The sequence below is a fragment of the Patiria miniata genome, unplaced genomic scaffold (assembly GCF_015706575.1).
Source record: "Patiria miniata isolate m_02_andy unplaced genomic scaffold, ASM1570657v1 HiC_scaffold_6, whole genome shotgun sequence".
Classification (NCBI taxonomy): domain Eukaryota; kingdom Metazoa; phylum Echinodermata; class Asteroidea; order Valvatida; family Asterinidae; genus Patiria; species Patiria miniata.
In genome coordinates, this window is record NW_024037073.1 from 20,210,713 (window position 1) to 20,236,056 (window position 25,344).

Consider the following 25,344-nt stretch of genomic DNA (forward strand, 5'->3'; position numbering starts at 1 on the left):
CCTATCTACACAGCGGAGACGGGTTTATGATATATGGAGTATTTGTTGCAACTTGTAGAATAAAGAAATAAGCCAGATAATCAGATGTCACAGAATTCCCGCAAAAAAAAGTGATGTCTACTTCAATCTCATCCAACATCACTTTAGAGAAACGAAAGACTTGAGAGAGTATCACTTGTTCAATCTATCTTGACTCGTTGACTGAGCACTTCTCTAAGTAAATCATTTTAGTGCATTATGTCGCTGCTCTGTTAAACACGATACATGCATGCACACGAAAGCTAAGCCCTTTCTTGTGCATCTTCACCACTTCAAATCACATTTGCTTGAGGGGCGATTTTTAAGTTAAAACCTTACAATTTGCAATGTACGTACACGTACAATGGCTTTAAAACTGATACAAAATGGGGGGAAAAGCAGCACAATTTCTTGCTTCAATTGTGTAACTGTAACGACTTATAACATTATTTCATAATTTTTTTTATCTAACCATTTATCTTCTGAAATGCCAGAGGTATAAAAACAAACATCAAATTTTACCGAGCTGCTGGGTGGAGGGGTTATTAATACCTGCACACCAATAGGTCAGAATGGACAGTATGACAATATGTTTACATTATCTTGGCCTAATTAATTAAAACATGATTGACAAAAAAAAAAAAACCACACACAACAAAACCCACAAATAACATAGGACAGATTTTCCGAATATTTGTTCTCATTCTGCAGAGTCGGGGATCTGGCATGACGGCCGACGGACGACAACACACGAAAGAAAAAAACAGCACAGAATTAGGTGTATTTATTAAAAAGGTTTTTTTTGGAGGGAAATTTCACGGACGGTTGAAACAGAATCCTCCAGAAACCACTGAGAGCCGATGCAGCCGGGCAGGCGGGGGAGAGGAAAAAACAACTTAGCAGACAGATTGGGAAACTAAAAACCTGACCAAGACGACTTCAGACGTGGAAAAATCAATCAGAAATAATGGCTGTCTTATGTCGACTAAGGAGGAAGGCGGGTCAGAAAATAAGAGGGAACAAAAATTAAGTAGCAGAAATCGGACAAGTGTTTTGACATCAATTATATTCCTTCAATATTCAAACCCTGGGGGAGTGGGTGGGGTTAGGGAAGGAAGGGAGTGATTTTTAGTTTAGAGATCGATGAAATTCAAAGAACATTATCAACATCTTTTAAATTGTGGGGTTTTTTTTGGGAGGGGTGGGGGGGGGGAATTATCAATATCTGATTTCCAAAAGGTAGAATATTTCTAGTAATTTGTTCAGCCCACGGAATCAACAAAACCCTTCACACAGACATTTTAAAGGCACAAGTACTTACATACACAATCCACTGAAAGATTATTAAAATCCTGCAGTTTTGAAAGATGCTATTCCAGGCTTTCAATATTAAATGTAATTTGATGAATATTCTTTACCGTACTCTTTACATTTTTTCCCCTAGAAACTTCCTCAATTCTACGAAATCAAGCACTCAGGAATATAAGTGGGAAGTAAATAAAAAGAGGAAATTCCAAATTTTCCAAGGGTTCTTTTCCCTTCAATTTTTAATGGTATAAGCGTGATGTGAAAAACAAGGAAATCAGCCGATTCAAGAAAAAGTTGCACGCCTGAACACTGAGCAGGAAACCAAGGGAAAAATCTTGCATGTAGTTTATACAAACAGTGGTGCAGATAGGGGGAAAATTGGGGGGGGGGGGGGGAATTGTTCACTTTGAAGATAAAAGCATGAAATTCGGCACACAGTCAGAGTATGTTATGAAAAAGATGTTTGGCTATAGGGCCATCCCAGGTTTGTCTTTTGAAAAAAATATAGGTAGAATAACAAGCAATTTCCAAAAAAAAAATCAAAATGGCTGCCACTGCTTGTTATTCTACCTACTTTTTTCAAAGGACAAATCTGCGATGGCCCTATAGCCAAATATCTGTCTCAAGACATACTCTGACTGTGCGCCAAATGCCATGCTTGTATCATCAAATGAACAATCCCATCACCAATCTGCCGTAGCACTTTATACGTACTTCTAACATTTCTCATCACCACTACTCTATGGCGGCCACAGGCAGCGAAGCCGCCAACTCCGTAAAGCCGCGTACCCGGCACCCCGCAAAGTCGCCTACCCCGCAAAGTGGGCGAAGCAACACCTCGCGTATGTTGTTTGGATATTCCGTGGATGTACATATGCACTTTGTTTTTGAAAGGATACATTTCTTCAAAGAAATCTAGATGAGGAGGTTGAAGTATGTCCAGAGCACGGAGAACCTGTCGAGGAAGAAAAAAATCAAACTGATCAATGGGAATTTAATTCCTAAAAACAGGCCTTGTTTCCTAAAGTTTTGTTTCTTTTTGCCGTTGTTGCGTTTTAATCCTATCTCAGACTGAGTATTCAAATTGCATTTTTCTGTTAACCAGTTAACCCCGGAGGATGTGTTAATGTGATCTGGCATTGTATATTCACAGTTGCGGATGACAGCTTATTCGTCAAGCTTTCTCCCAATCGCCTGTGGTGGGCGTCAATGTATACATACACTTCATTGTTCCAATTGTTTTTTTGTACACATCGTATTTGAAGTTCAACTTGGCGTCATAGCAAATACTCCATGGCAGGGCTTCGGAATGTTGCAAAATATGAAGTAACGATGAGAAGTATCGTACAAATATTGTGCAAATGACTCATGAGTCAGTTTTTGTGGTGTTTGACTTAATTTTCAAATTTGGCCGATTTATCTTGTCTTTTTTTCAAATAATGGGGTTTTTTTTGTACTATAGCCAAAAATAATCCTGGTGGCAAGTGGGTAAATACATGCATGCTGTATAGCAACTCAGATTTTGAACTTTGTTGATGCAAACCGAAACTAAATAAATAGTCCTGCCATAAAAAAAAGCTTAAAGTGTGTGCTTTCGGTTGTTATTTGAATAAGCTCAAATTGGAAGATTATGCAGTGTCTGTTAGCTATCATCCCAACATGTGTACAAAAATTGATAGATTTCAATTGAAAAACAAATTCCCCTCCCCAAAAGAAGGGAAATATTTGTTTCAGTTTATCTATCCCGTGCAGACAGAAACAGATTTTAAGAGTCCACACTGCACACCGTGCATGTACACAGCCTGGGAAATGAATTATTCCAGCTGAAACACGGTCCGCATGTGCAGTAATCGGCGTTGTGTGCTCACAGCCTCAAACATACTACTGACCACAAAAAGCCACCCCCAGGGCCGACTACATTAACCACGCACGCTCACTGCCGTGCAGCTGCCAACAAAAATATACATTTTTAGCAGAAAAAAAAAATAATAAAATTGCATTTCATGGATGGACTGATGGATTGCAAATGCATTTCTGCATATTACAACACTATTGTGATATTTTGTGTACCCTGTTTTGTTTTTTACACTGAATGTAAGCCTTCCACCAATAATCCAACAAATTTTGAAATGAAATTCGAAAGGGGTTCACAAATCCGCAAAAAGAAATCCGCAAATTTCGAAATAAATTTGAGAGGTATCTTTGAATAGGCAATGATACACAGGCAGAAAACTCTTCAAGAGTTCATTCAAATATCACCTCAATGCTCCCCCCCCAAAAAAAAAAAATTAATCAATTTACACTGCACAGGCGCAAATTACTGTGTGTGAGTTTACTTCAATATATTTTATGAGTATATTTGTGTTTTTTAAAGTAACTGCACTGCACAGTATGCAATCACAGAAGAGAACAGAGGAAGGGGTGGGGGGGGGGGGTTGCATTCATTTGTGCATCACTGTATACATGTTTATACTCCATTCTTTAACAGAAGGTCAACATAACAATCTACACGCGTGTAAAATGAGACTGAAATATATGCACCATACTATAAACTTCCCCTCATATATTTCCCCATCCTGACATAATACCAGTATCACATCTTGCAGTCATTCATAAATTCAGGCGCTCAGAAATTCAAATGCACCTGAGATTGAATTGGATATTTCTTTGAAGGAAACACAAGTACCGGTAGGCATGCACGTATGTGTGCGGCCACATTTTCGAAGAATCAGGCTTTTCCGTTACGCACCGGCATGTGCAAAACTGAATCAGTAATGATCAATTGAAACGAATTCCAACACCCTTTTTTTTTTTACTGATTAAAAACACAACATGAATGAAGTGTTCTTGGAAACAAAATATTAGTTTCAAAGACGAAAAATATAAGTTTTAGGGAAAACTGATTGGAAGAAAAAAAAAGAGAGAAAAAGTAGAAACAATTTCATAGTACATGTACCTACATAAATGAGTCAGTTTCAATTCAACAGAATTCCAATCCTTTTTTTTTTTTAACTTAGAACATTGCAAAAAAATGCCACATTGGAAAGAGCATTTACTGTACCATAGCTGGCTACGTACTTGATGTTTTGGGGCCAGAAAATATTTGAGAAAATTTGGTTTTGAAAAAAAAAAAAAAAAGGAGACATTTTCTGAGTTACAAAGGTCTGCTTCAGGGTGCTTGGGGAAGAAAAGGAGTACATGCAATAAAAAAAAAACAATTTTGGTTTGAGAGCAACAACGGAAAACGTGGGAAAGTTTTAATGAATAAATCTTTAAAAATGTACAGGATTAGAATTTGTTGATTATGAGTGAGGGATAAGACAATAATAGTATTTTAAATGTATTTAGCCAATCAGAAGCATTTAAAGAAATCGTTTCAATTCAACTACAGGGTGGTGCAAAAAGAAGGAAAATTTAATGGCTTTGAATTTTGTCTATGACATATGAGCTTAAAAATTTCATGTGCCAAACCTGTTTGTCCACGGACGGCTTTATTCCATCCGCTTGACTGAGCTCAGGAGCTTGATTTGAAGACCAAAGAACAATACACTAGACTTACATGTGGACAACAGTGATTTTGGTGACTTGTATACAAATTAGCATAATAACACTATTCTTGCAATTTTTCTAAAGATTTTTTCACCATGTACATGGTTGAAGAGCTATACTTCACTGCATTTTATAAAAAATTAACAGTTCAAAAAAGTTGTACACATGTAGGTTAAAATTCTTGTCAAACGTGGGTATCCTCCTTTTTGTACCACCCTGTAGAATTACTTTCATATTAATCTCGGAGAGGGGGTGGGGGGGGGTGGCTATTGAAGAATCCTCTTGTGTTTTCCGGGTTAAGTCTATTTGATTTGCCGATCAATGCCGAGCGCACACGTGTACTCACGTTATCGTGATTAAAGAAAAAGAGCATCTTGAGTTCCCGATAGACTCGCTTGCATGAGATGAGGTTCTGGAAGACGTGAGGCATCTTCTTGAGAGCCACTCGCTTGCCATCCCGGGGATCCGTCACCGACCTGTGGACAAAAGCAAAGGGAGAGATACCGAAAAAAGAAGAAATTTAATAAATGGACAAAATTGGATCCAACTAAATGACTCTTCAAATATCAACTCTCAGCAATCCCTTATTGACTTGTAGAATATGGAAGGCCAAGAGAGAAAAAAAATGATTAAATTGGAGCTATGATTTGTCTACCTTTCTAAGTACTGTGTAATCAAAATTCAAATCAACAAGAGGGCAATTCCGTAAACTACACCGTACGTCCGACCACATGACACAATGCCTTTAAGGTGGTGGTGAATTTAAGTGTGGTCTGAAATTGTTTTTTTTTTTTCTCAATAGACGTCAAATATAAGTGATGTATCACATTCACTTTCCCAACAGCGCTCATTAAATCATCTGACATGTACGTCCGAATTTATGGAATTGCCAAAAATTAGAGTGCCTAATGTTTCAGAAAAATTCAGCGTAATATGTCAAACACTTTTATTTTTAACCCTTCAGATGTTCATATGTGAAGGGTTTTGAAGTGTTAATTGAGTCTTGTTTGTGCCACATGGCACTGCAAGAATCTGAATTGATTCTAAAGCTAAAACAACTTAATCAAAGTTCTCCCTGCCTTGGGTAGCACTAGATTTAGCTATACATTTCTCAAACATAAATCACGTGAAGTAGGGCTATGCATCAGAACCGGGTTACTCCAGTACCCGGCCACTGATGTCAGGAACCGGTTCCAGATTATGGAATCGGGTACCCGTAGCCAATTTTACAAATTACTTAACAACTTCCCAGACAATGAAAAAGAAATGTCATTGGTGGGAAGCTTTCAAAACGAAAACCAGCTTACATGGAAAAACATCGCAAAGTTGCAATTTTCACATTGAAGCTAAAGCTTCTCGCAATTGCTGCATTGACGGACAGATGTGGTAGTATTATTGTCCGGACCACTTAGGCACAATCTGAACAGCAACTTCCGAGATTTGAATTTTTGGGTTGGGTTCTTTGACAGGTACCCGTGTAATTTCTAATCAGGTACCGGTTCCCGCACTACCCCTAAATGCACACCCCTAATGTGAAGGCAACTAAAAATAAAAATAAAGGAAAAACCAAGTCTACTACATGTAGGAAAAAAATTGCATCTTGTCCACACAAATAACGTGCTCTGTATCGACCAAGGGTGCCGCTATCCTCCCTAAGGCGGGGAAAAAACTGCAGAAAATATTGCTTACACTAAAGATGAAAAAGTATCGGGGACTTAATTTCTCAGGAGACACTCGTGGTTGGATTTGAAAGCATTTCTCAGTAGTATTCTCAGTGCAATTTTTTTTGTCTTTTTTTTATTTTGAGGAGGGGAGCACAATTCTCAATCGGCACTACCCAGCTGCCATTTCCACCCTACTATTGCCAGAGGATGTTTATACATCACATGCAGGATAAGGTGATTAGGATGCAAAAACAGCGTGGATATTATACAATGTATGGATATTTTGGAGGTAAGCTTCTCAAACAGAATCTGTTATACACGGACCTGTACTCACTACAGGATATTACAAATTTTTCAATTCATTAAAAATTTATAAAAAGTTATTACGAAATGTTTGCTTCGACCTATAAGTATATGTAAGTTCAGGTATGTTCTGCATGAAATGTTTTATCAGACGAATATTTATTTTCCCAATGTCTTTTCTTGAGCATTTCAACGAAAAATAGATTGCTAATTTATTCAACCATCAAAGGTTTTTTCCTACAGCGGTGTGAAACACGCCGTGGGCTTGAGCTGCTTATGTTGGTGGGTTGGTTGGTGGGTGGGTGGGTGGGTTGGAGGGTTGGTTGGTTGGTGGACACTCTACTCTGCCGTATATTGTATTCATACAACTCAAGTATTACATTTGCATATTTTTGGTATATTTAGATCACGCCCCATTCCTTTTCGTTTCCTGTAATATACCCTACATACGGCCCGGGTGCACTGACGGTGCCGTATAGCCCTCTTCACACGTTACCCGGCCGCCGTTAGTTGTACCGCTTGGTACTTCTTTTTGAGTTTCTGATCACAAATTCACAATTAAATTTGGTTTGCTATCAATCTTAAATATACAATTTGGTCTTTGACACATTGGCTGAGCAAAAAATGCGTCAAACTTTAAAAAACATTTTTTCTTATATAGTTTTTCCCTCTTCCCATATTACAATACATGAACGTTGATCTAAACCCTCCAAGCATACATTATCATTCTGTGCCAAGTACCGGTAGACCTTTCACTCAAAATCAATCAAGTGACTGTTTTCAACAGTTTAAGAATTGCCAGCCAAACAGGGAAATCAAGCAGGATTCACTGGCTGTGACTGTTTACATACCGTTTGTAACTTGCTACAGCTTGTCTTTGACTGTGGGTAATTGATAAGCCAGCTGTGCTCACAACTTGCCTGCTTTGTCTGTATGGTCTGTTGACGGAATTTGACTAGTCACAGTGATTGCTTGACAAAAGATCTGACTGTTAAGTATAGCAGGGGAAGTGGATGGAAATTTTGACTGTCTGTGACTGTTTAAATAGCAGGAGGGTTGAATAACCAATGAAAGGACAAAGTTCTGATTGCTTCCCAGTCATGACTGTACTTGTACATGTGGATGATGTATCATTTCGCCACCATTAAAATATTTTTACAAGCTGTAAAAAGAATGACCCACATGTGCAAGTAACGTCCCAGTTTCCCTTCCAAAACATCCAAACAAACTGCCGTATACATGTCATCTACCTTCCAAATGGCCTAGTCATAACCGCAGGTCCACTGACAGGTTTTAAATATTCCGGATGCCGGAGAATTTGAAATGTTTCATCTTATGATCTGGGCTGGTATTACAATGATGTTGCCGGGGAATTTTGGAGTTAATTTGGTGCGTTTGCTCGTAGTCATGCCGGGGTTTAATCAGTCGGCGAGGCACGGGGGCCGGGCTGCAGCCAGCCTATAGACTTGACCCCGTGATGTAGGTCACGGTAATAACGCGGTGCGTCGAGCAGTCATCTATACACCGGGGCAGCTGACCCAGACCAGATAATGCTTTTGTGAGCGTGTAGTTACACAGTAGTTGCTCGTGGGTCGGGGAACACAGTCCAATAACTGCAGGACAATCTGCCAGAATCAGTGTATGATGATTATTGCCGATTTGATGCACACAGGCAAAGGCAAGAGTTGTCAAAAATACCAAAGTGTGCGTTGATATTGTAGCTACTTATTCAGGGGCAGGTTATTTTGGGGTATCCATTACAATGATTAATTGGGATAGGCACTTGGGCAAGGCATATGGGTTTAAACATGTGTTAATTGCCTTGCACTATTAGTGGGGGTTACTATGCTAACTTTGTCAAACGGTTGTAGCAGGAAAAACATAGAGTAGGCCTAAATGATAGTATGTGAATAGGTACCAGTATGTATTTCTTCTATCTTTAGGTGACTGCACAAACACCTAAACAATTACATGTAAATTACAACATGTGCCGTGTGGAAACTATTTACATAAATATCAATCAATCAGTTCGACTTTTTTTTAATCAATTTTCCGTGTTTATCTTCAACAATTGAATATCAATTTAGTCAATTACATGTGTGCATGTAAGTTAAATATTTGTCAGCATTATGTTTTATGTACTGTTGTTATTTGAATACATCATGATTACTGAAAATTAAACAATACAAATAAGAATATCTGGCTGTCTCACTAGATAAATTACAATTTCAGACACGTCTACACGTACCCGTCATGTTATGTACAATTCTTTTAAGTACAAGTATGCTGCATTATACGAGTATGCTTTCGGTACATGAACTAACACCTACATGTGCATGTACAACTGACTAATGTTGACACACTGCGCTTGACGTAGCATTATATTAGCCAACTGCTGCCCACACAAAATGTATCCAGCTATTTTAAGTTGCATGTTACATATGTTGGCAACTTTGCATGATTTGTCCACACACTGCATGTATACAGTTTGAGTCTAGACACATGTTCATGGTGAGAGAGATGGACCAGTTCATACTTTACATGAAGAAGGAGGGGCTCGGGGGGGCCTGGGGGGATGTGAAACAAATGTGACGTCATGAAACATTGGATGTGAAAATTCACCCGAGTTCAAATTGTGTTCAACTTTTGCGAATTCGCTGTGCGCCAACTTGCCATGACTTCACAAATTCACGTTCAAATTGTGTTTTCACGCTGAGTATGTTCATTTTTCTGGTTGTGTCGGAGCATGAGAAGCAGTCACATGAAATACACAAAGTGGCCTTAACCAGAAAAACAAAAACAAAATGGCAATGGCCTGAAAGAGTCTAAGCTGGGTGTGACTTTTTGTTTTAATAATAAGCAGCATGGGAAACTTCCTCATCGCCCCAGGGCAAACAAACAAACCCTCTCCAATCCAAGTTCAATATTGACACGCAATTGCTCTGTCTATTAGCACTTAGACTTGTTAACAAATGCCCCATTCTTCTTACATCTTGGTCTCACCACTCAACTCCCGTATTCATTTTAATAGAAAACACTGCTTAGCAAATTTTATGTGTTTAGTATAACCAGCTGAGAAACAGTCTCATGAGTAGGTGTGTTCGATTAGCTTACACCGTTAAATATGTAAGTAAAACGTACATCTGTACGTGAGAGCGTTCGATTAGCCATCACGTGATACTCGTGTCCGCCCTGGTGTCAACCACCACTGCCCCAGCTCGAAAGCGGGTCTCTGGTGGCTGCCTGGGTGTACATGTAATGACGTAACCCGACGATTTCGTGGCTAGCTAGATTGAAGATGCATAGCAGGAACTTGAATACGAATGAAGTACAACGGACAGATTTACATGTATGACACAAATACTCCCAATTATTTACAAAGTTCAATTGCATACAGACATATTTTTGATAATTCCGAGCACATGCATCTTCTGATTCCAGAAATTATTGATCTGGTTGCAATCATCATTATCATCATCATGATAAATTTAACTTAACCAGTGGAGCAGACGACAGTTATGCCTGGTGTGTTTAGATTTTAAAGTCCCGCCCGACAACAACCTTTGACCTCATTTTTCCCAGAATGCCAGGCCAACACACCGCAGCATTCGATTGGCCTAGTTTTGTGGCTTCCTCGGACACAGGGAAGCTAATCGAACACACCCATTGTGTGAATAGTTTAGTTGGTAACTTTTTGATTTTTGTTGTTTGGTTGTTGTTTTTTTACTGAGCAGATATTTTCGGTGCTTAGCAAATTTCGGTGCTTAACAGAGCAAAGTCACAGCCCGTAAAAATGACAGCCGGCACCAAAGTAGTCGATTTGTCAAGTTAAATTTTTCAGGCAAATATACGCACATAAGGCCTATCAATTTACACAGGATGCCTTTTGAGGGCGAAAACAGGGGTCTAAGGCACTGGGGAAAAGATAAACAGGGTCTGAAAAAGTTTCCTTGTACAGCCAGGTGCGCCACCCGAATCTAGTGTTGCAGTCACTTCAGTTAATCAGACAAATCCCCTTAAATTCTGGCTTCCTCCTTTACCTCGCAGACAGAAAAGTTAAGCTGCTTACATCGCTCCCTTCTTTGCCGCACTGAATGCTCATCTATAGAGGGCGGCATTAGCAGACTTACGGAGGTCCAACTCCTTTGAAGACTACTGAAGTATGATGGTATCGTCAATTAGGTCCACTGAGCTTCACACTGAGTCTCTCACATTGGAGTACAATCCTCTCAAACTAAACCTTACGGCCTCATCTATTCAGTGATTAGATGAACAGCTGGCAAGCGGAGATCCTTTCCCACAGTGATGCAAAATACGGATTGAGATTTTTTTTTCACTTACAGCACATTAACTTAACAAATTGAGCATTATTTTTGTGTGTCTAATGTCCCTTTATATGCAGGCATGCAACTGGGAAGTCACACAAAAAGGAAGTTCAAATCTTTCCAATACTTTGTACAGTGTTTTTTCTATTTTTTCAATGGCACACATTGGAAGTGAAAAAAGAAGAAATCAGCTGATCTGAGGAAAAGTTGCATGCCTGCTTATGGGCTCTGTGCACTAGTACCCCCTCGACTGTAAAAAAGGGAGAGTTGGGGGACACCACTGGGAGAGATGTTTAAACGCACAGCCGATGACGCCTGATCCTCACGCGAAAATGCTATGGCCTTGGGTACATTCAGAATAAAATACGTCACATGTGCCTACAAAATGTACATCGCGGTATGCGCGCTCAATCAGCGCTTACGCAGTGTGGCCCATCCACGGGACTCTCGAAAGTGGTAAAAATACTAAAAAAGCGCCCTCTGTTGTTGGCGCACGGAGCCCATAAGTAGATAAGCCTTTTCGGAGTTCCAACTGCGCGCATTCGTAGCCTGTGACAACGCACATTGTTTGTCTCAAAGTCAAATGCCCTTTGACAGTACCCACAATGCACAAACAGCCTTTTTGTAAAGTCAGTGGCGCGATGATGTCAAAGGCCATTTGAGACAAACAATGCGCGTTGTCACAGGTTACGAATGCGCAGTTGGAACTCCGAAAAGGCTTATTCTAAGGCTGCATCCAAAGTTCATGGCTATGGCTACATGTATGGTGCAAGGGGTTCAGCATGAGGCTGTGTGTAATTGTTACTAGGCTAGGCTATGGCTTCCAGTTAGACATGCATGCATGTACGTACGCAAGCAGCTGAAGCAAATTCCATGCACAATAGACACATGTACATGTATGTGTTTACTGCCTACCCCAGCCATAATTTTGACCAGCCCCAGGTAATGTACATGCACAAGCACCATGTATAGTTTTCTTTGTATACTTTGTGCATGGGATACAATAAAGGTTTTCAATTTGAAAAAAAAAACACTGTGTAATGAACCAATTTCCATTACCAGTAATACCACTAAAGAATAGGTGTGTGCTGTACCCATTTGATGAACAGTCAACATTGCGCTCCACTTCACAATGTTACACATGAGCCAACTTGTCTGTAGATATTACATAACACCCGCTGTAATCCCCCCAATGCTCCAACCATAGAGAAAGGAGGTGCTCTCCAACCATACTCAACCATTCACACCTGCAATGCACAAACCCAGCGCTTTGTCCTCTTTGCATATTGTTATTCCAATATGTACCAACATCACACAAACTTAACGCTAACCAGTGAACCACGGTCTGTCTAATTACTTCACACTTTGACTACCACTGTGACAGGAACAAAGAGAAACACAAGGGCACTCAGCAGACATGGCCCAAATTTTATGGCTGTGCTTGTTGTAAGCAAGAAATTGCTGCTTTGTTCTATATCAGAAAAGCTTTGCTTGTAGTTAAGATTTTTCACATGGAATCAGGGCTCCAGAGAAAACTCTTGGAATGCTAGGCAAGAATTGTCTACTTCAAGATATGCACAAATCAGAAATAAAAATTAACCCTCCTGCTATCTGAACAGTCACAGACAGTCCAAAAATCAATCATCTTCCCCTGCCATGCCTTTTTCACACACTTGTCCCCGCAGTCAGAACATGTATTTCCAGCAAGCACTGTGACTAGTCAAATTCAGTCAACAGACAAAAGCAGACAAGTGGTATAGCTGTATCAAGTTATGTACATAAACAGTCACAGCCAGTCAATCCTGCTTTATGTAGGCTGGGAGCTCTCAACTGTTGATAACAGCTTGATTGATTTTGCTTGAAAGGACAACTTGGCACAGAATGTATGTTTGCATGGGTTGTGGACATGGTGAAATCATTCTCTGATGATACTCGAAGCTGTACTGAAGTGCTACTGCAATAATTCCTATAAAAGTTTTCCATGAATTTTTTTTTTAACCCAAACCTTCTCAAATCCTCCAAAATCCTCTTTGCAAAATGGAGGATTTTGCAGGATTGAGGCTATGGGGGCTATGGCAAAAATGTGTGGCTGATTTTGCAGGATGTACTGCGTCAAGGTCTTGGGCCGGACCTTGTGTTGTTCATGCTCAGCCTAGATTATACTAGAAATCCTCCGCACTGCTCCAGGATGTCACTGGCTCTGCCTCAACATATCGACAGTGATTGCTGGAGGATTTTGCAGGATTGAGGCAGTGGTCACCCCTCCAAGGACCACATTCAAGAAATAACACATTCATGAAAAACTGTTCAAAATGGATTCAATATTACACTAAACCAATATTGGCAGCCCTTACACTTGCAGATATCACTTGTTCACCATTGCGCTCCATTGTGAACATCAACTTGGGTGGAAAAAATGAAGATGGTCAGATAAGCCAGAGGCCATTGTGCATCAATAATGCATCCACCGAGCCTCCGACTTACAAACGAACCAAACGAACACTGCTGCCGGACTTCTCACACGAGTCAATGATCACTACAAGAGAGTGACGACCTGTACGCACCTAAACGCCCTCTGGCGTTACAACGGCAAACGGCCAATCCTGATCAAGGAGGGAACCCGCAGTGACCATCGACCACTGCAATGCTCAGTCAATCCATGGCACAGAATTACACCCTAGTTCGCATGTCTCGGTACGGTTCTGACAGCTGACGATGCCTGGCGCAATTGGATCTAGTCCTCATACTCAATTTGCCACACTTTTAACCCAATTGCGCTGAAAGATCACCATCAGTACACGGATGCATGCATGCTTAATATGACTTTGGGTTTAACTTGGGAATTCTTTGGATAAGAAACCAGCTCCATTCCCTGAACCACGTGTATACATGTAGCCCATGTACTTTTTTAGTTCCATGCTTACGATCTTGTCACTCCTTTTTCACTAATAAGCCCCTCCCATTCTTTCTTTTTAAGCAAAGCTGGATTAATAGACATTGTATGGAAATTGCCCAAAATCTCATACAGGAAGAAGTGATTCTTTAAGCTGCATGTAGCAGCTCGTTAAATCATCATGTCTCTCCGTTAGTTAATTAGTTAGTTCGTTAGTTACCAACAAACGTGGACATCGTCTATTGCTACATCCATTGTATTTTCAACAACTTTGTCAAAAGTATCATTAGCCCAGCCCCAACATGTCACATGACTGGGGTCAAAGGTCATCATGGGGTCACTGGGATCAAAAACCCGATTTTGTTTAAAATCAAAACACTACTCCTTCCAGAAATTACATGGCAAAAGTACGTGACTCATGCATGAACGCGAATTTGCAGCTGAAGATCCGATCGAGCTCGCTTTTTAAAGGCATGTCTACACACATTTGTACATCTGGCCGAGTTTTGACATTTTTCCCTCTACATAAATTTACAGTTTACAATTTACATGTACACAGAAAATTGAGATCACACAAACACATGTAGATGGCCAAAAAAAAAACTTGCTCTTCGTTATTGAAAAAAAGTACCGGTAATAGTCTCCTAATAGTACCCAGTGAGTGTGCGAGTTCGTAATTAAACTTGACAATAAATTCTATGCAACGAAAAAATGGCTTTATGCTCCAAAATAAGCAAGTACTGTACCTTTATTTCCATATCACCTCATTTATTGGTCCATTGATTTTCTTTTAGAATTAATCTGTAAGAATGGTATTTTGTGGTTTTGTGAACAGATGTTTGGATAGGTGGGGACCACAAACTTCCATAGCGCTGGAGCCAGTGTGCAACAAAGGGCACATTTTTCCATCAGTGATCACTGGTAATGTGTAGGTCATCCAAATAACAAAGCATGAATCATCACAGTTTGAGGTATGACTCCAAATCGCAATGGTCCTTGATACCACTCTAATAACTTACAAACATTAATACTGTAGTGCATGTGTTCAACAAATTATAAACTGTCTCTAAAACCTTTGGGTTTTTCATTCCCATTTGAATCCCATACAATTTAACAACAGCAAGTTGTAAAGCCTGCTGAATCACATTAGTGTCCAACAGCATCGATAAGGTAGTTGCCTTAACCATGGAGAAATTTCTCCATGCCTTAACTGTAAAAGATCCCTACTGAAAAATACCCACATTCAGATATTGATGGATTTTTTAGGATTAGAGTTAGTTACATGAAATTCTGAGAGATATTGCGTGATATCTATGTCAGAACATCTGACACAAATAGAGGAATTTGTCTAAGCAATTGTTTACAAAGTTAGGTTTATCAAGACCCTGCGCCCCCCCCCCCCCCCCCCCCCCATTTCAAGACAAGCATACTGACTGAGGATGAGCTTGAATTTACTACTAGTACTAACAATTCTGCAAAGGTTTCACAACAAAAAATATGTTCTTTCTTATTTTTAAATGAAAAGTTTATAATTGAGTTGGAGATATTTTAGGGAGAGTCAGTTTCTGAATATTCTGACAGAAGATAAAGTGAAAAAAAGGCAAGTATAGTTTAGGTTAGTATACTTTAGTAGGATTCTTGACAATTTTTCTCAAATGAATTTACTCAAACTCAGTCTCAATTTGTATAAGTTGAATGTTTTGAAACTTGTCATCTCCAAAATAAAAAGGTGTGATTATGTGCAATCTGGTGTGAACTTTTCTCATAACAACAGTTTAGCAATTCAGTTTACATAAAGTTAAAAAAAAAAATTAAAACATCCACTTTTTTTTAATAAATAACTTTTAAACAACAAGAAGTCACAAAGCAATTTTTTTACAGAAGAAAGACTGAGAATGCCGAGTAGTAACACGTCAATTGGAAACAAGATAGCGTCAAAACATATTTTTTAATGTTATACACAAATTACAAACAATACCATTTTATTTTCAAGTTAACTTGGTTTTTCCCTACAATTAGCCTTCCAGCACAGTGTGATTTCCTTGTGAACTGAGCTGAGCGAACGTGGAGACGAACAAAGGCATTTAAATACGTGTACGGCATCAGGGCCACACCGCGGACAAAGGCCGGGCGAAGGCCAAACTCGCGACCCGGTCAAGACAAATAAAATGTGATAAAGATTTTGTAGAAAACTGTAGATCTTACAAGGATTTAATGTTGAAGAAAACTTTGCTCAAAGTGTACAAGATTAGACCAGGGAATACTGGGCGAAGTAAGGAAAATTGTGAATTAATAATAAGTTTTCTAAGGCAGTTGGTAGGGGAGTGATCACCGATCAGACACGGCATGATCGTGTGTACGTGTGATATCGTATGACCGAAAAGGCCGTGCACCGTGAAACGTACGAGAACAAAGAAGGGGAAAGGATAACTCACCAAACCACGCCAAAAGCACCATAACCGATGGGTCTATCGGGCTCAAAATCCCGCCTAGATAAGCTGGAAGCTGTGGCAGCACTCTGGTAGAAGGTCTGGGTTGCACTGAGGATGGCATGGTCCCGAGGAGTCCCCGTAAAAGCCATTTGTCTGGCCGCTATCCGCGACCCACACACTGCCATCACACACAGTCCACAAAGGCCCCCGTTGGCCGCTGCGTTGGCTCCGGTGAACTAGGGGCTGGCTACACGGTCGTCTCGCCGTACGCTGTTTTTTCAAGCTCTATTCCCGGCCGATACGGGTGCAAAAACCGGGCTCGATGTATCACTTCTGCGCCGCGTGCATGGCTGCAGATTGCACAGTTTGTAGGGTAGACTCCTGGCAGTGTACACACGGAGTAAAAAGGTGGCTTACGGCGGGCAAAAGTGGAGAAAATATCGCCGAATTGGTGTAAAGTCTTGGCGACCACTGATGCACCAGCCGTAGGCTGCCAAGCCTAAGCATGCACAGCGGGCCGATCACACACAAAGCAATTTCTTATGCACGCAAATAATACGCACGATGCGTACGCTATGAATATGGAACGAGTCATGTGGACCTCGAGTACAAAGAGCATAAAAGGCAAAAAGGCCATGCTGTCAAGTCTCGCGAGATTGTACGTGGCTTGGTGAGTAATTTATCTGGAAGCGGCTCCTTCCTTGAACTGCTGTGACGGTCGCTCTTCTCGAGATAATTTCATTGAACTCTTTCGTACTTCCTGTTGTTGTTTTCTTTTGCTTATTTAGAGTTTCGTCATTCACTGAAAATGAAACGAAAATGTATACTCAAATTCCGCTTTAAGTGTTTGTACACCCCAAAATACGAAGAAAATTAAGAGATCGCAACCGAGAAAATTTCATCTAAGTTGAACCCGATATGGTTGAACCATCCGGGAGGTAAGGAAAGTTCTCCATTGAACACAAAATTGTGAAATTCTTCGAGTCATTGTACGTTTGCATTCGCGAAAACACTTATCTGCATATCCCTAGGTTGATCATCATACCACATCACTCACGATCCTGCATCTTTCTTGCCTTCCTCACACCGGACCGATCAAGAACTTAAAGTGATTTTTAAACATACATCTCAAGATGACACTAAAGAAAATCAAATCAGCACAGGACCAACCCATATAAGCCATGAAGTTGTGGAGGGGTAGATTTTTACAAAATTTCCGGGGTAATGCACCCGAACCCTGAAAAATAGCTAGCAGGGCGTGTAGCCCCTTATACTCAAAGTCAACCGGCTCAAGTTCTTTCTGAAAGCTAGATCCGCCCGCCCCTCAGAAGGCCCACCTAAGTATAAGTTGAATACCCACCCTCACACCAGGCTAGCTGGCTTTCAAGGGCCTAAAAATTAAGGATTCGTAAGATAAGACAAGCAAAAATCGGGCAGGGCTGGGATTCTAATTTCTGCCATGCCCAAAGTCCTCCCCCCGTGCCTACTCTGTGGTCAGCCGGCCCCTCACTGATGAAGACTCGCATAGTATCCCTTGCATGGTGCGCCCCCCCCCCCCCCCGACTGATGGCATGTAGTTTTGTTATATGAATTCAGTGATAATGTGAAAGTACATTTTGTCTACTCATGCATAATATCACAGAGGAACAAAGACCTGTCCTTAGATGTGATGTCACATGCAAGGGGTCTATTTACCGAAAGTGGGCGAAAGTGGGTGTAAGATTTGTCATGTCATCTTCTTTCAAATTTTGTAGCAGTTGAAAAAAGTATGAAATTTAAATTATTCCATTCAAAAAGGAATAATTTAAAGGACGACTTTTTAAAACTTAAATCAAAGTGTAAGGAATCGGGACAACACCATTTCCTCCGGCACTTTACGCCTTCTGTCGCCGGTGCCGGCCATGCATGCAGTACTCAGTGGGCCTGGGGACCCCTACGGCCAGTCGTAAACGGGATACGGCGGGATTCCAACTTCCCGTTATCAGCACCAAACATCCGCATCAGTAAACTTCCTTGTTACGTGCGCTTTTTCAAGTAACGTCTTATATCGTTGCAGTCACCATAGTCACCAAGTCAACACAGTTGTTGTCAACAATCATGATTTAGCAAACATTACGGTTGTGGGGAAATTGATAACTGGAAACTAATGGTAGGGATTTTCGAGGGTAAAACCATGATAAAACAAAACACATCTAGCCTAAAGCCCACGGATACGGAACAGGATAACCGAACTCCCCTCGCTATAATGTTACAAATAGTTTCCCGCACCATTTCTGGGTTTCACCCTGAAAAAAATTTCCCCCCTTCAGTTTCCTAGAAATCTAAAAGTTGTTCACTGCACTGATGAGACACGGAACGAAAACATCAACCGACGACAGAATTGTTTCTTCTCCCAAAAACTGATTTATTTTTTTTCAATCGGCTCTTGCAGATAAGCGGGTTCATTTTGTACGCAAAATGAAATTCATTTTCCCCAGACGGTTGCAGACGCCCCGCAAATCGGAATAAACATTTTGTTTGTCATTGCAACAAAACATACAAATTGAAAATTCGTTTGGCGAAAAAAAAGAGAACACGGGGTAGGCTATCTATCCTCGGAACCCTTTAACTTTGGGGCACTTTTTGGGAGTTTTTAAGCAACGGGAATCGGAGGGCCGGGAGCGAATGCGAGCCTTCTCTGCACTTGGTTTTAATCCCCAAAAGGAATTTTCTTCAATGTGCAGCTCGAAAAAAAAAAGGATAAAAAAAGTCAAAACAGTACTTGGAAAAGTGGGACTTGAGCTCCTTATTCAAACTTCAAATGTTGTTTTTCTGATCGACTTCAAACTTGGCACGCGCACACACATAGACCATTACCCGAAGATGGTCCGCGAAGATTTTCGTCATTATGACGACATCGTGTGTCACGTGACGTCACATTAAAGATATATAACTCACATTTGTGCCACACTCAAAAACCAAAACGTTCAAGTCGCTCTCCCTGTGCCTTTTTTCAGTTTCACCCCAAAGTATAGAGGTTTATTTCTTTATAGCAATACAAAAGTTATTCACTTTAAGATGGATGAAGCATCACACGAAAAAAAAAATCCACCTAGTATGTGGTATTGTTATAGAATAATTCACAAATTTTGATATTTTGGTTTGGCCCACCGAAACTAATTAAGGCGTTTGTATTATTCCTCAGAGGCGCAAAGAATTCAAAATTGAAAAGCCTTTTTTTTCAGATGGTTGCACTTGAAAAAGTGACGTTTTCGTTATATACAAAAATTAAAAATTCGGTTTCGAAATTAAAAACACGAGTTTGTTGATGACTACGAAAGAGCAACAAGTAAAGCTGGCGATCTAGGGAACCAAGTCGGTGAAAAACTCCATTGTGCATAACCAATTTAAAGAAAAACAACAATATTTCGTTGACTCAAATATAATGTCCAGATATTTGAGGTCATCATTGATACACAAATAGATTCGGTCAATTTCTGTTTTCAACAAAAGCCTTTTCTCCCATTTTTTTTCTCCAACCAGCTGGTCCTGGGATTAACGTGGCTGACGGTACAGTCACAGGGACGCCTGGGCCGTGCATTGTTCCTCCTGTTACCGACCTTGGGCCTCGTAGTAGTATTGTTCACTTTTTAACGGTGTCTCAACAACACCTGTCAGTATATGTTTGTCGGCGAACGAGATCAAATTTCGATCAAATTAAAATTTGTTATATGAATATGCCGATGACTATTTATTATGAAGGAAGGAACGCAGTAAACTGTGCGATATTTCAATTTCCCGGCTAGATCTTGAGCATTTCGGGATGCAGGTTTCGGGATTCGTTCATTTCTGATTTCTGACTAATTTCCATCTATAAAAACCTGTTGTTTCCCACAATTATCATCTATGGCTACGAAATCAGTGTGTATTCATGAGGGGATAAAATAACTTCATAATATATGGAACAATGAAGCGAAACCAAATATTAAATCGAGTTGGCAAAAGAAATTAATATTTACTAGCTTTACTACATGTACATAATCCATTACCTCTCCCGCATTGCATAATTGTCACTACAGAGGGCGCTGTTTAATCCCACTGGTTTCGCATTAGCAATGTCATCTGATGGCCCCTAGCTTTCCACGGTGTTTCAAGCACTGAATTGTATATTTCCAAACATAACAATATGTATTTTAGACCATTGAAACTTTCGAATTGCTTTACATTCAAAATCAAACCAAAACATCTGAATCAAAACAAACCACATTTATATACAAAAATCATTCTTGTCACATTTATTTCGTCAGAGACAATGACCATGACTTTAGACATTTTGTCGTCACTATGTATTTCCTGAACACCTTCAAGGAAACTGAAATATAAACCAGCATCCAGGCCATCACATCCCACAAGGGGGTATTCCATTGTCTATCAATCAAAACAACTGACATCAAGAGAAACAGATATTCAATTATTACAAACATAAAGCCATATTGCTTTTAAATCTATACTTCTCAATTTACCAATGGGCAAATTTTCAAGCAAAAAAAACTACTACCCATTAACAACTGTACTACAATGTAATACATTGTGTTAATTTGCTGATTTTTTTTATTCACAATAGGCTGTTTGGGGCAGTACAGGGAATAACAGGCAGGGCAATTTCGGGCAGTAAAGGGCCCATGTAATGGAATAAATTTTAAAAAAATACAATCCTTAAAATGTACCTTTGTGTTCGATTTCACTTTATTTGCAATCTTTGTTTTGCCATTTAAAGGGCGCTTTGGTACTTTTTGGTTTTATGCTAATGCAGATTTCCATATTCATGAGCAAAACTGTGATGTCATTCAGTGCAGAAACCCTCAGTTTCACATCTGCTTCAGCATAACAAGTCACCCCGAATTTTTGGATTTTGCTGTGGTTACTTTTCTGCTTTCAGTGGTTCACTGTTGTCTTAGCAGTACAACATTGAAGAAACTTTATTCACAAATATTTTCAATAAGCAGAATTTGGGGTTAACAACTTGAAGAGAAAGTCCCCTTATCTAAACAGTGCGTTCCTGAATTGACATAATAGCAAAATCGTCCTCAGATGTCAGAAAAAGCATGAAACATTTGTAATGTTGAATAAGGTGCACTTTGCAAAAACATTTTACCAAAAAAAAGGACGTCTTGTTTTTATACATATCAGAGGAATGTTTATTTGCTACAATATGCTCCAGTGTAAACTTTGTTTCATTTGGAGTGCCATGGCCTGTGGCCTGGAGCATTGAATTTGTGGTCTGCGGGTAACACTGCAGGTCGTGGGTGCAAGCCCAGCCTGGGGTTATGGTGCGTGTGCCCTTGGGCAAGGCACTTTGTCACTCATTGCTTCTCTCCACCCAGGAGTAAGTGGGTACCTGTGAGGGCAGAGATAGTTATTTTGGTTGGATTTAGCTGCATTGCACCAAAATAGCAACACCCAATTGTACACTCCCCAGGGAGCTGAGATGGTCGTTGGAATGTTTCATTGGCCCAATGAGCAGGGTAATAATGATGTAGCGCCTTGAGCACCAACACTGGTGGATATGTTCGCTTTATAAATACACATTTTTTATGGACCCTTTAATGCAAGGATTCCTCAATAACTTCCTCAATACATAATTCACAGAAAAACAGGGTTAGGATGTTGAGGGGGGGGGGCATTTCACATCCCCGAATTTGTAAACTGCCATCTAGACTTCTTTGAAGTTTCTTTACCCCATTCCAAAACAGGTTCAAGTCCATACCCTACAAAAAATGTTGCACAGGTTTTGAGCTTCAGTTCTACCGTCAGTAATTCTCTGGGAAGTAGTCGATGGGTTGTTGGAAGTCCGTGATGGATCTGGGTTCGCTGAGCACCAAGCCGCCATTCTGTAGTGCCTTCAAAAAAACATCAACCTGAGAGGGAACGAATAAATTCATAAAAAGTTACAAAAAAATAGAACAAGTTCATGAAACAAAGTAACAAAAAGGTTTTTTTTGTATGCATGTTGTATGTTAATGGAGGCTCTCCCAATTATTAATTAACCCTATACGTTAGAATGACATTTTTCACGCATAGCTCCAGGACCATACTACAGTTTGTAGTACACATTATAATGGGGTCCAAATTCACTCAACTATTTGCTGTCTATCAAATTTAGATGGTAAGGTGTTCAATAGACTGCAAACGCCCCTTCCTTGAGCTTGCCGACTAGTCTTGTTGACGGGAGGATTGATTATCCATACCCTGCAGTGAGGCTGACTAGACTCACTATGAGGATTTTACTACACACACATACATACATGTGGTTCTTGTCAGAGGGCTGGGGTTTGGCTAGGATTTTCAGGGTCAATATTTCAACTCCAGTGAAAGGGCTCTCATCACTTTATTTGGCTGTGTTTGAATGAGGAACTTGTGAAATCTAAAAAAAAATTGACCTACAAATGATGGCGTAATTCAAAAATTAAGCAAGTATGATGCCTGTGCAAGGGTTAATTGCTATTGGCCTTGTATTGGGGTGACACTTATAAAAAAAAACCCAAAACCAAAAAACAACAACGAACCCGTTCAAACGATTTGGTCTTGGCATCGATGTTGCAGTGCACGTAGCTGATGCCAGACTCCAGACACCTCTGTGCCAGGATGTGGCCGATGTTCTCAGCGGCCGCTACGTCGGCCGTGCTGTACAGGTGTTTCTTGATGGCCCATTCCTTGGTGGAAGCGCTGACGACAATGTCGCCGTTGTAATGCTGGATGTAGGCCTTGGTGTGACGGTTGGACTTCTCAAAGTGTAACCTGGGCAAAGAAATCAAGAGAAACATGTTGCTTTGGTTCAAGAACGTTTGTGTACAGTCACTTTAGGTTTGCAAAAGCACACGTGTGGTGCACCAGAGATTTTGCTTTAGCCCAGCCAAAACTGTGAGCAATTCTCTTCATGAAAAGTTCATTTCTCAGTCAACATATTATCAGAAAGAAAATGTACATTGTGAAGTTCAATGGTTGATTGTTTTAAGCCAATTTTTGCTCAGTTAAAACTTTTCTCTTAGCTACTCCATAACATGCTACCTTTTGTCAGTTTTATTCTATGAAGCGAATGTTCAAAACATAGGGTACATCTGCAACTTACTAATCCCATCCCTCTCTCCCCCCAAAATTAATAAGTTTTCCTGGCTAAAAAAATGGGGGGGGGGGGGAGTTTGGAGAAATGTTGGTTTATTGAATATCAAAAATGTCTATCCCCATTCGGCCATCGCCAAAAATGTTCCTAACTGTCCATGGGAGTCCAACCTTTCAACTTTCTCCCACTGAAATGTTTTTCTTTATTTGGAAACTTTTGGGTTTAAAAAAGTTGTTGCCTCATTGGCGAAATGTTCTGTTACCACTGATTGACAGAGACACAATACAATGAGCAAAGCTAAAGTATAAACATTCCCGCACTTGTGCCAGTAGTTCTTCTTTGGATGGGACCGGTACCAGCCCTTGTCCCTCCGTGCCACTGCCATCCTCTCCAGATTGCGGGGGTTGCGGTTGACAAAGTCTGGCGAGACTACATCGTTCTCTGAGAGTCTCTCATCGCTCGCTGGTGGTGTGGCTGAATCCTCCTGGGGTAGTGCTTGCGTGGTAGCCTCAGAGATGTGTAGACCTCTCGCTAACGGTGTGGGAGTGCGACCTTGATTGACATCAAAATATACAATTCATTAAAACCAAAGGAAATGTCTGGCCTACCCGATCTTTATCATTCCAACCCACAGTAATTTGATGACCATACTGAATTTTCAGGTGGTGTTGAAAAGTGCATTCCCCGTGCTATTTTCGAGTTTTACTTTGAAAAATAGAGTTGTTTTTTCCACAGCTATTTTCTTAGCAATATTATGATATACTCACTTTTGTATGAGACATCAAACAAAAATATCCACCGATGTATAGTTAGGCCCTATAGAATTATTTCTACACAAAATTGAATTATTTGCTGCCAGACAATAATTTGCAAGGGACCGGTGATTCATTTGTGTGCAACTAAAAGCCCTCTTTGCTGAGGTTACCTATGCCCAAGAGCGGAGTAAATTTTTTTTGTCCATTTATACAAAACCTATAAACTGAACATTATTATTTTTAAATAGCACCGGGTTTTCAACCAAAAGGACTTATGCACCTATAAAAAAATGTTCTCACCCCCCCCCCCCCCCCCCTGCACTGCCCCAGGTCCAATGTCGGGATTTGGTCACGTTTTTCGGGGATTGGTCGGGGGATTGTCACTTACATTTTGCCCGAGGGGTGGGGATTTTGTCACTTCAAAAGTGAAAATACCCACATCTTGGGTGGGGCAGCAGGGGGGGGGGGGGAAATTGATAGGCCTAGTAATAGGCGCAATAATAATCAAAACCTTTTTTGACGGAAGTGTGTGGTAGGCCTAACGGAATAAGTTGTTTTAACACAGAACTGTGGGACAGTCTCCACCGTTTACCCTTCAAATGGAATGTTTTGTGGTGCAAACTTTTTCATATTTCTAGTCTGGAAGGAGTGGAACAAATGCAGCTTGCTTTTCGAGTGAGAAATCAATTTATGCAATAGCGCCCTCATTCATGGTTTCAGCATTCCCCACACCACCCCCCCAAATGTCAATATTCTACCAACCTTTTACTGCCCAACGAAGGCTATTTGTTCCTCTCCAAACAGCATAGGTAATCGAGCGTAGCATCTTCTTGACTCGGTCGGAATTTTGATTGGAATTCAAACAATTTTAGGACGAATTTTGCCCCAAATTTCCCCACGTTGTGTTACTTCCCGAGCCTCACCGCCGCCATATTAGAGTCACGTCAATTGAGGGCGCTATTCCTGAAAAACAGCAGTTGTGAAATTGCACGTGGCCG

The 25,344-nt window shown here is 40.4% G+C and overlaps 2 protein-coding genes across 2 annotated transcripts in view; both read right to left on the reverse strand.

Annotated features, from left to right (window-relative positions):
• Positions 1-17,050, reverse strand: part of LOC119743396 (serine/threonine-protein kinase NLK-like) — a 36,929-nt gene extending 19,879 nt beyond the window's left edge. The window contains exons 1-3 of the mRNA XM_038219784.1: positions 16,496-17,050; positions 5,222-5,351; positions 2,226-2,281 (exon numbers count right to left, since the gene is read on the reverse strand). Of these exons, the coding sequence (XP_038075712.1) occupies positions 2,226-2,281; positions 5,222-5,351; positions 16,496-16,677 (368 nt within the window). The 5' untranslated portion in view covers positions 16,678-17,050. The remainder of the gene's footprint in view (positions 1-2,225; positions 2,282-5,221; positions 5,352-16,495) is intronic.
• Positions 17,051-20,737: 3,687 nt separating this feature from the next.
• LOC119742463 (39S ribosomal protein L18, mitochondrial-like) lies at positions 20,738-25,282 on the reverse strand. Its single transcript, XM_038218396.1, has 4 exons — positions 25,109-25,282; positions 23,912-24,143; positions 23,038-23,269; positions 20,738-22,389 (listed from the first exon to the last, which is right to left on the reverse strand). The coding sequence occupies exons 1-4, from the start codon at positions 25,170-25,172 to the stop codon at positions 22,282-22,284; spliced, it is 636 nt and encodes a 211-aa protein (XP_038074324.1). The 5' UTR covers positions 25,173-25,282; the 3' UTR covers positions 20,738-22,281.
• Between the last annotated feature and the right edge of the window lie 62 nt (positions 25,283-25,344).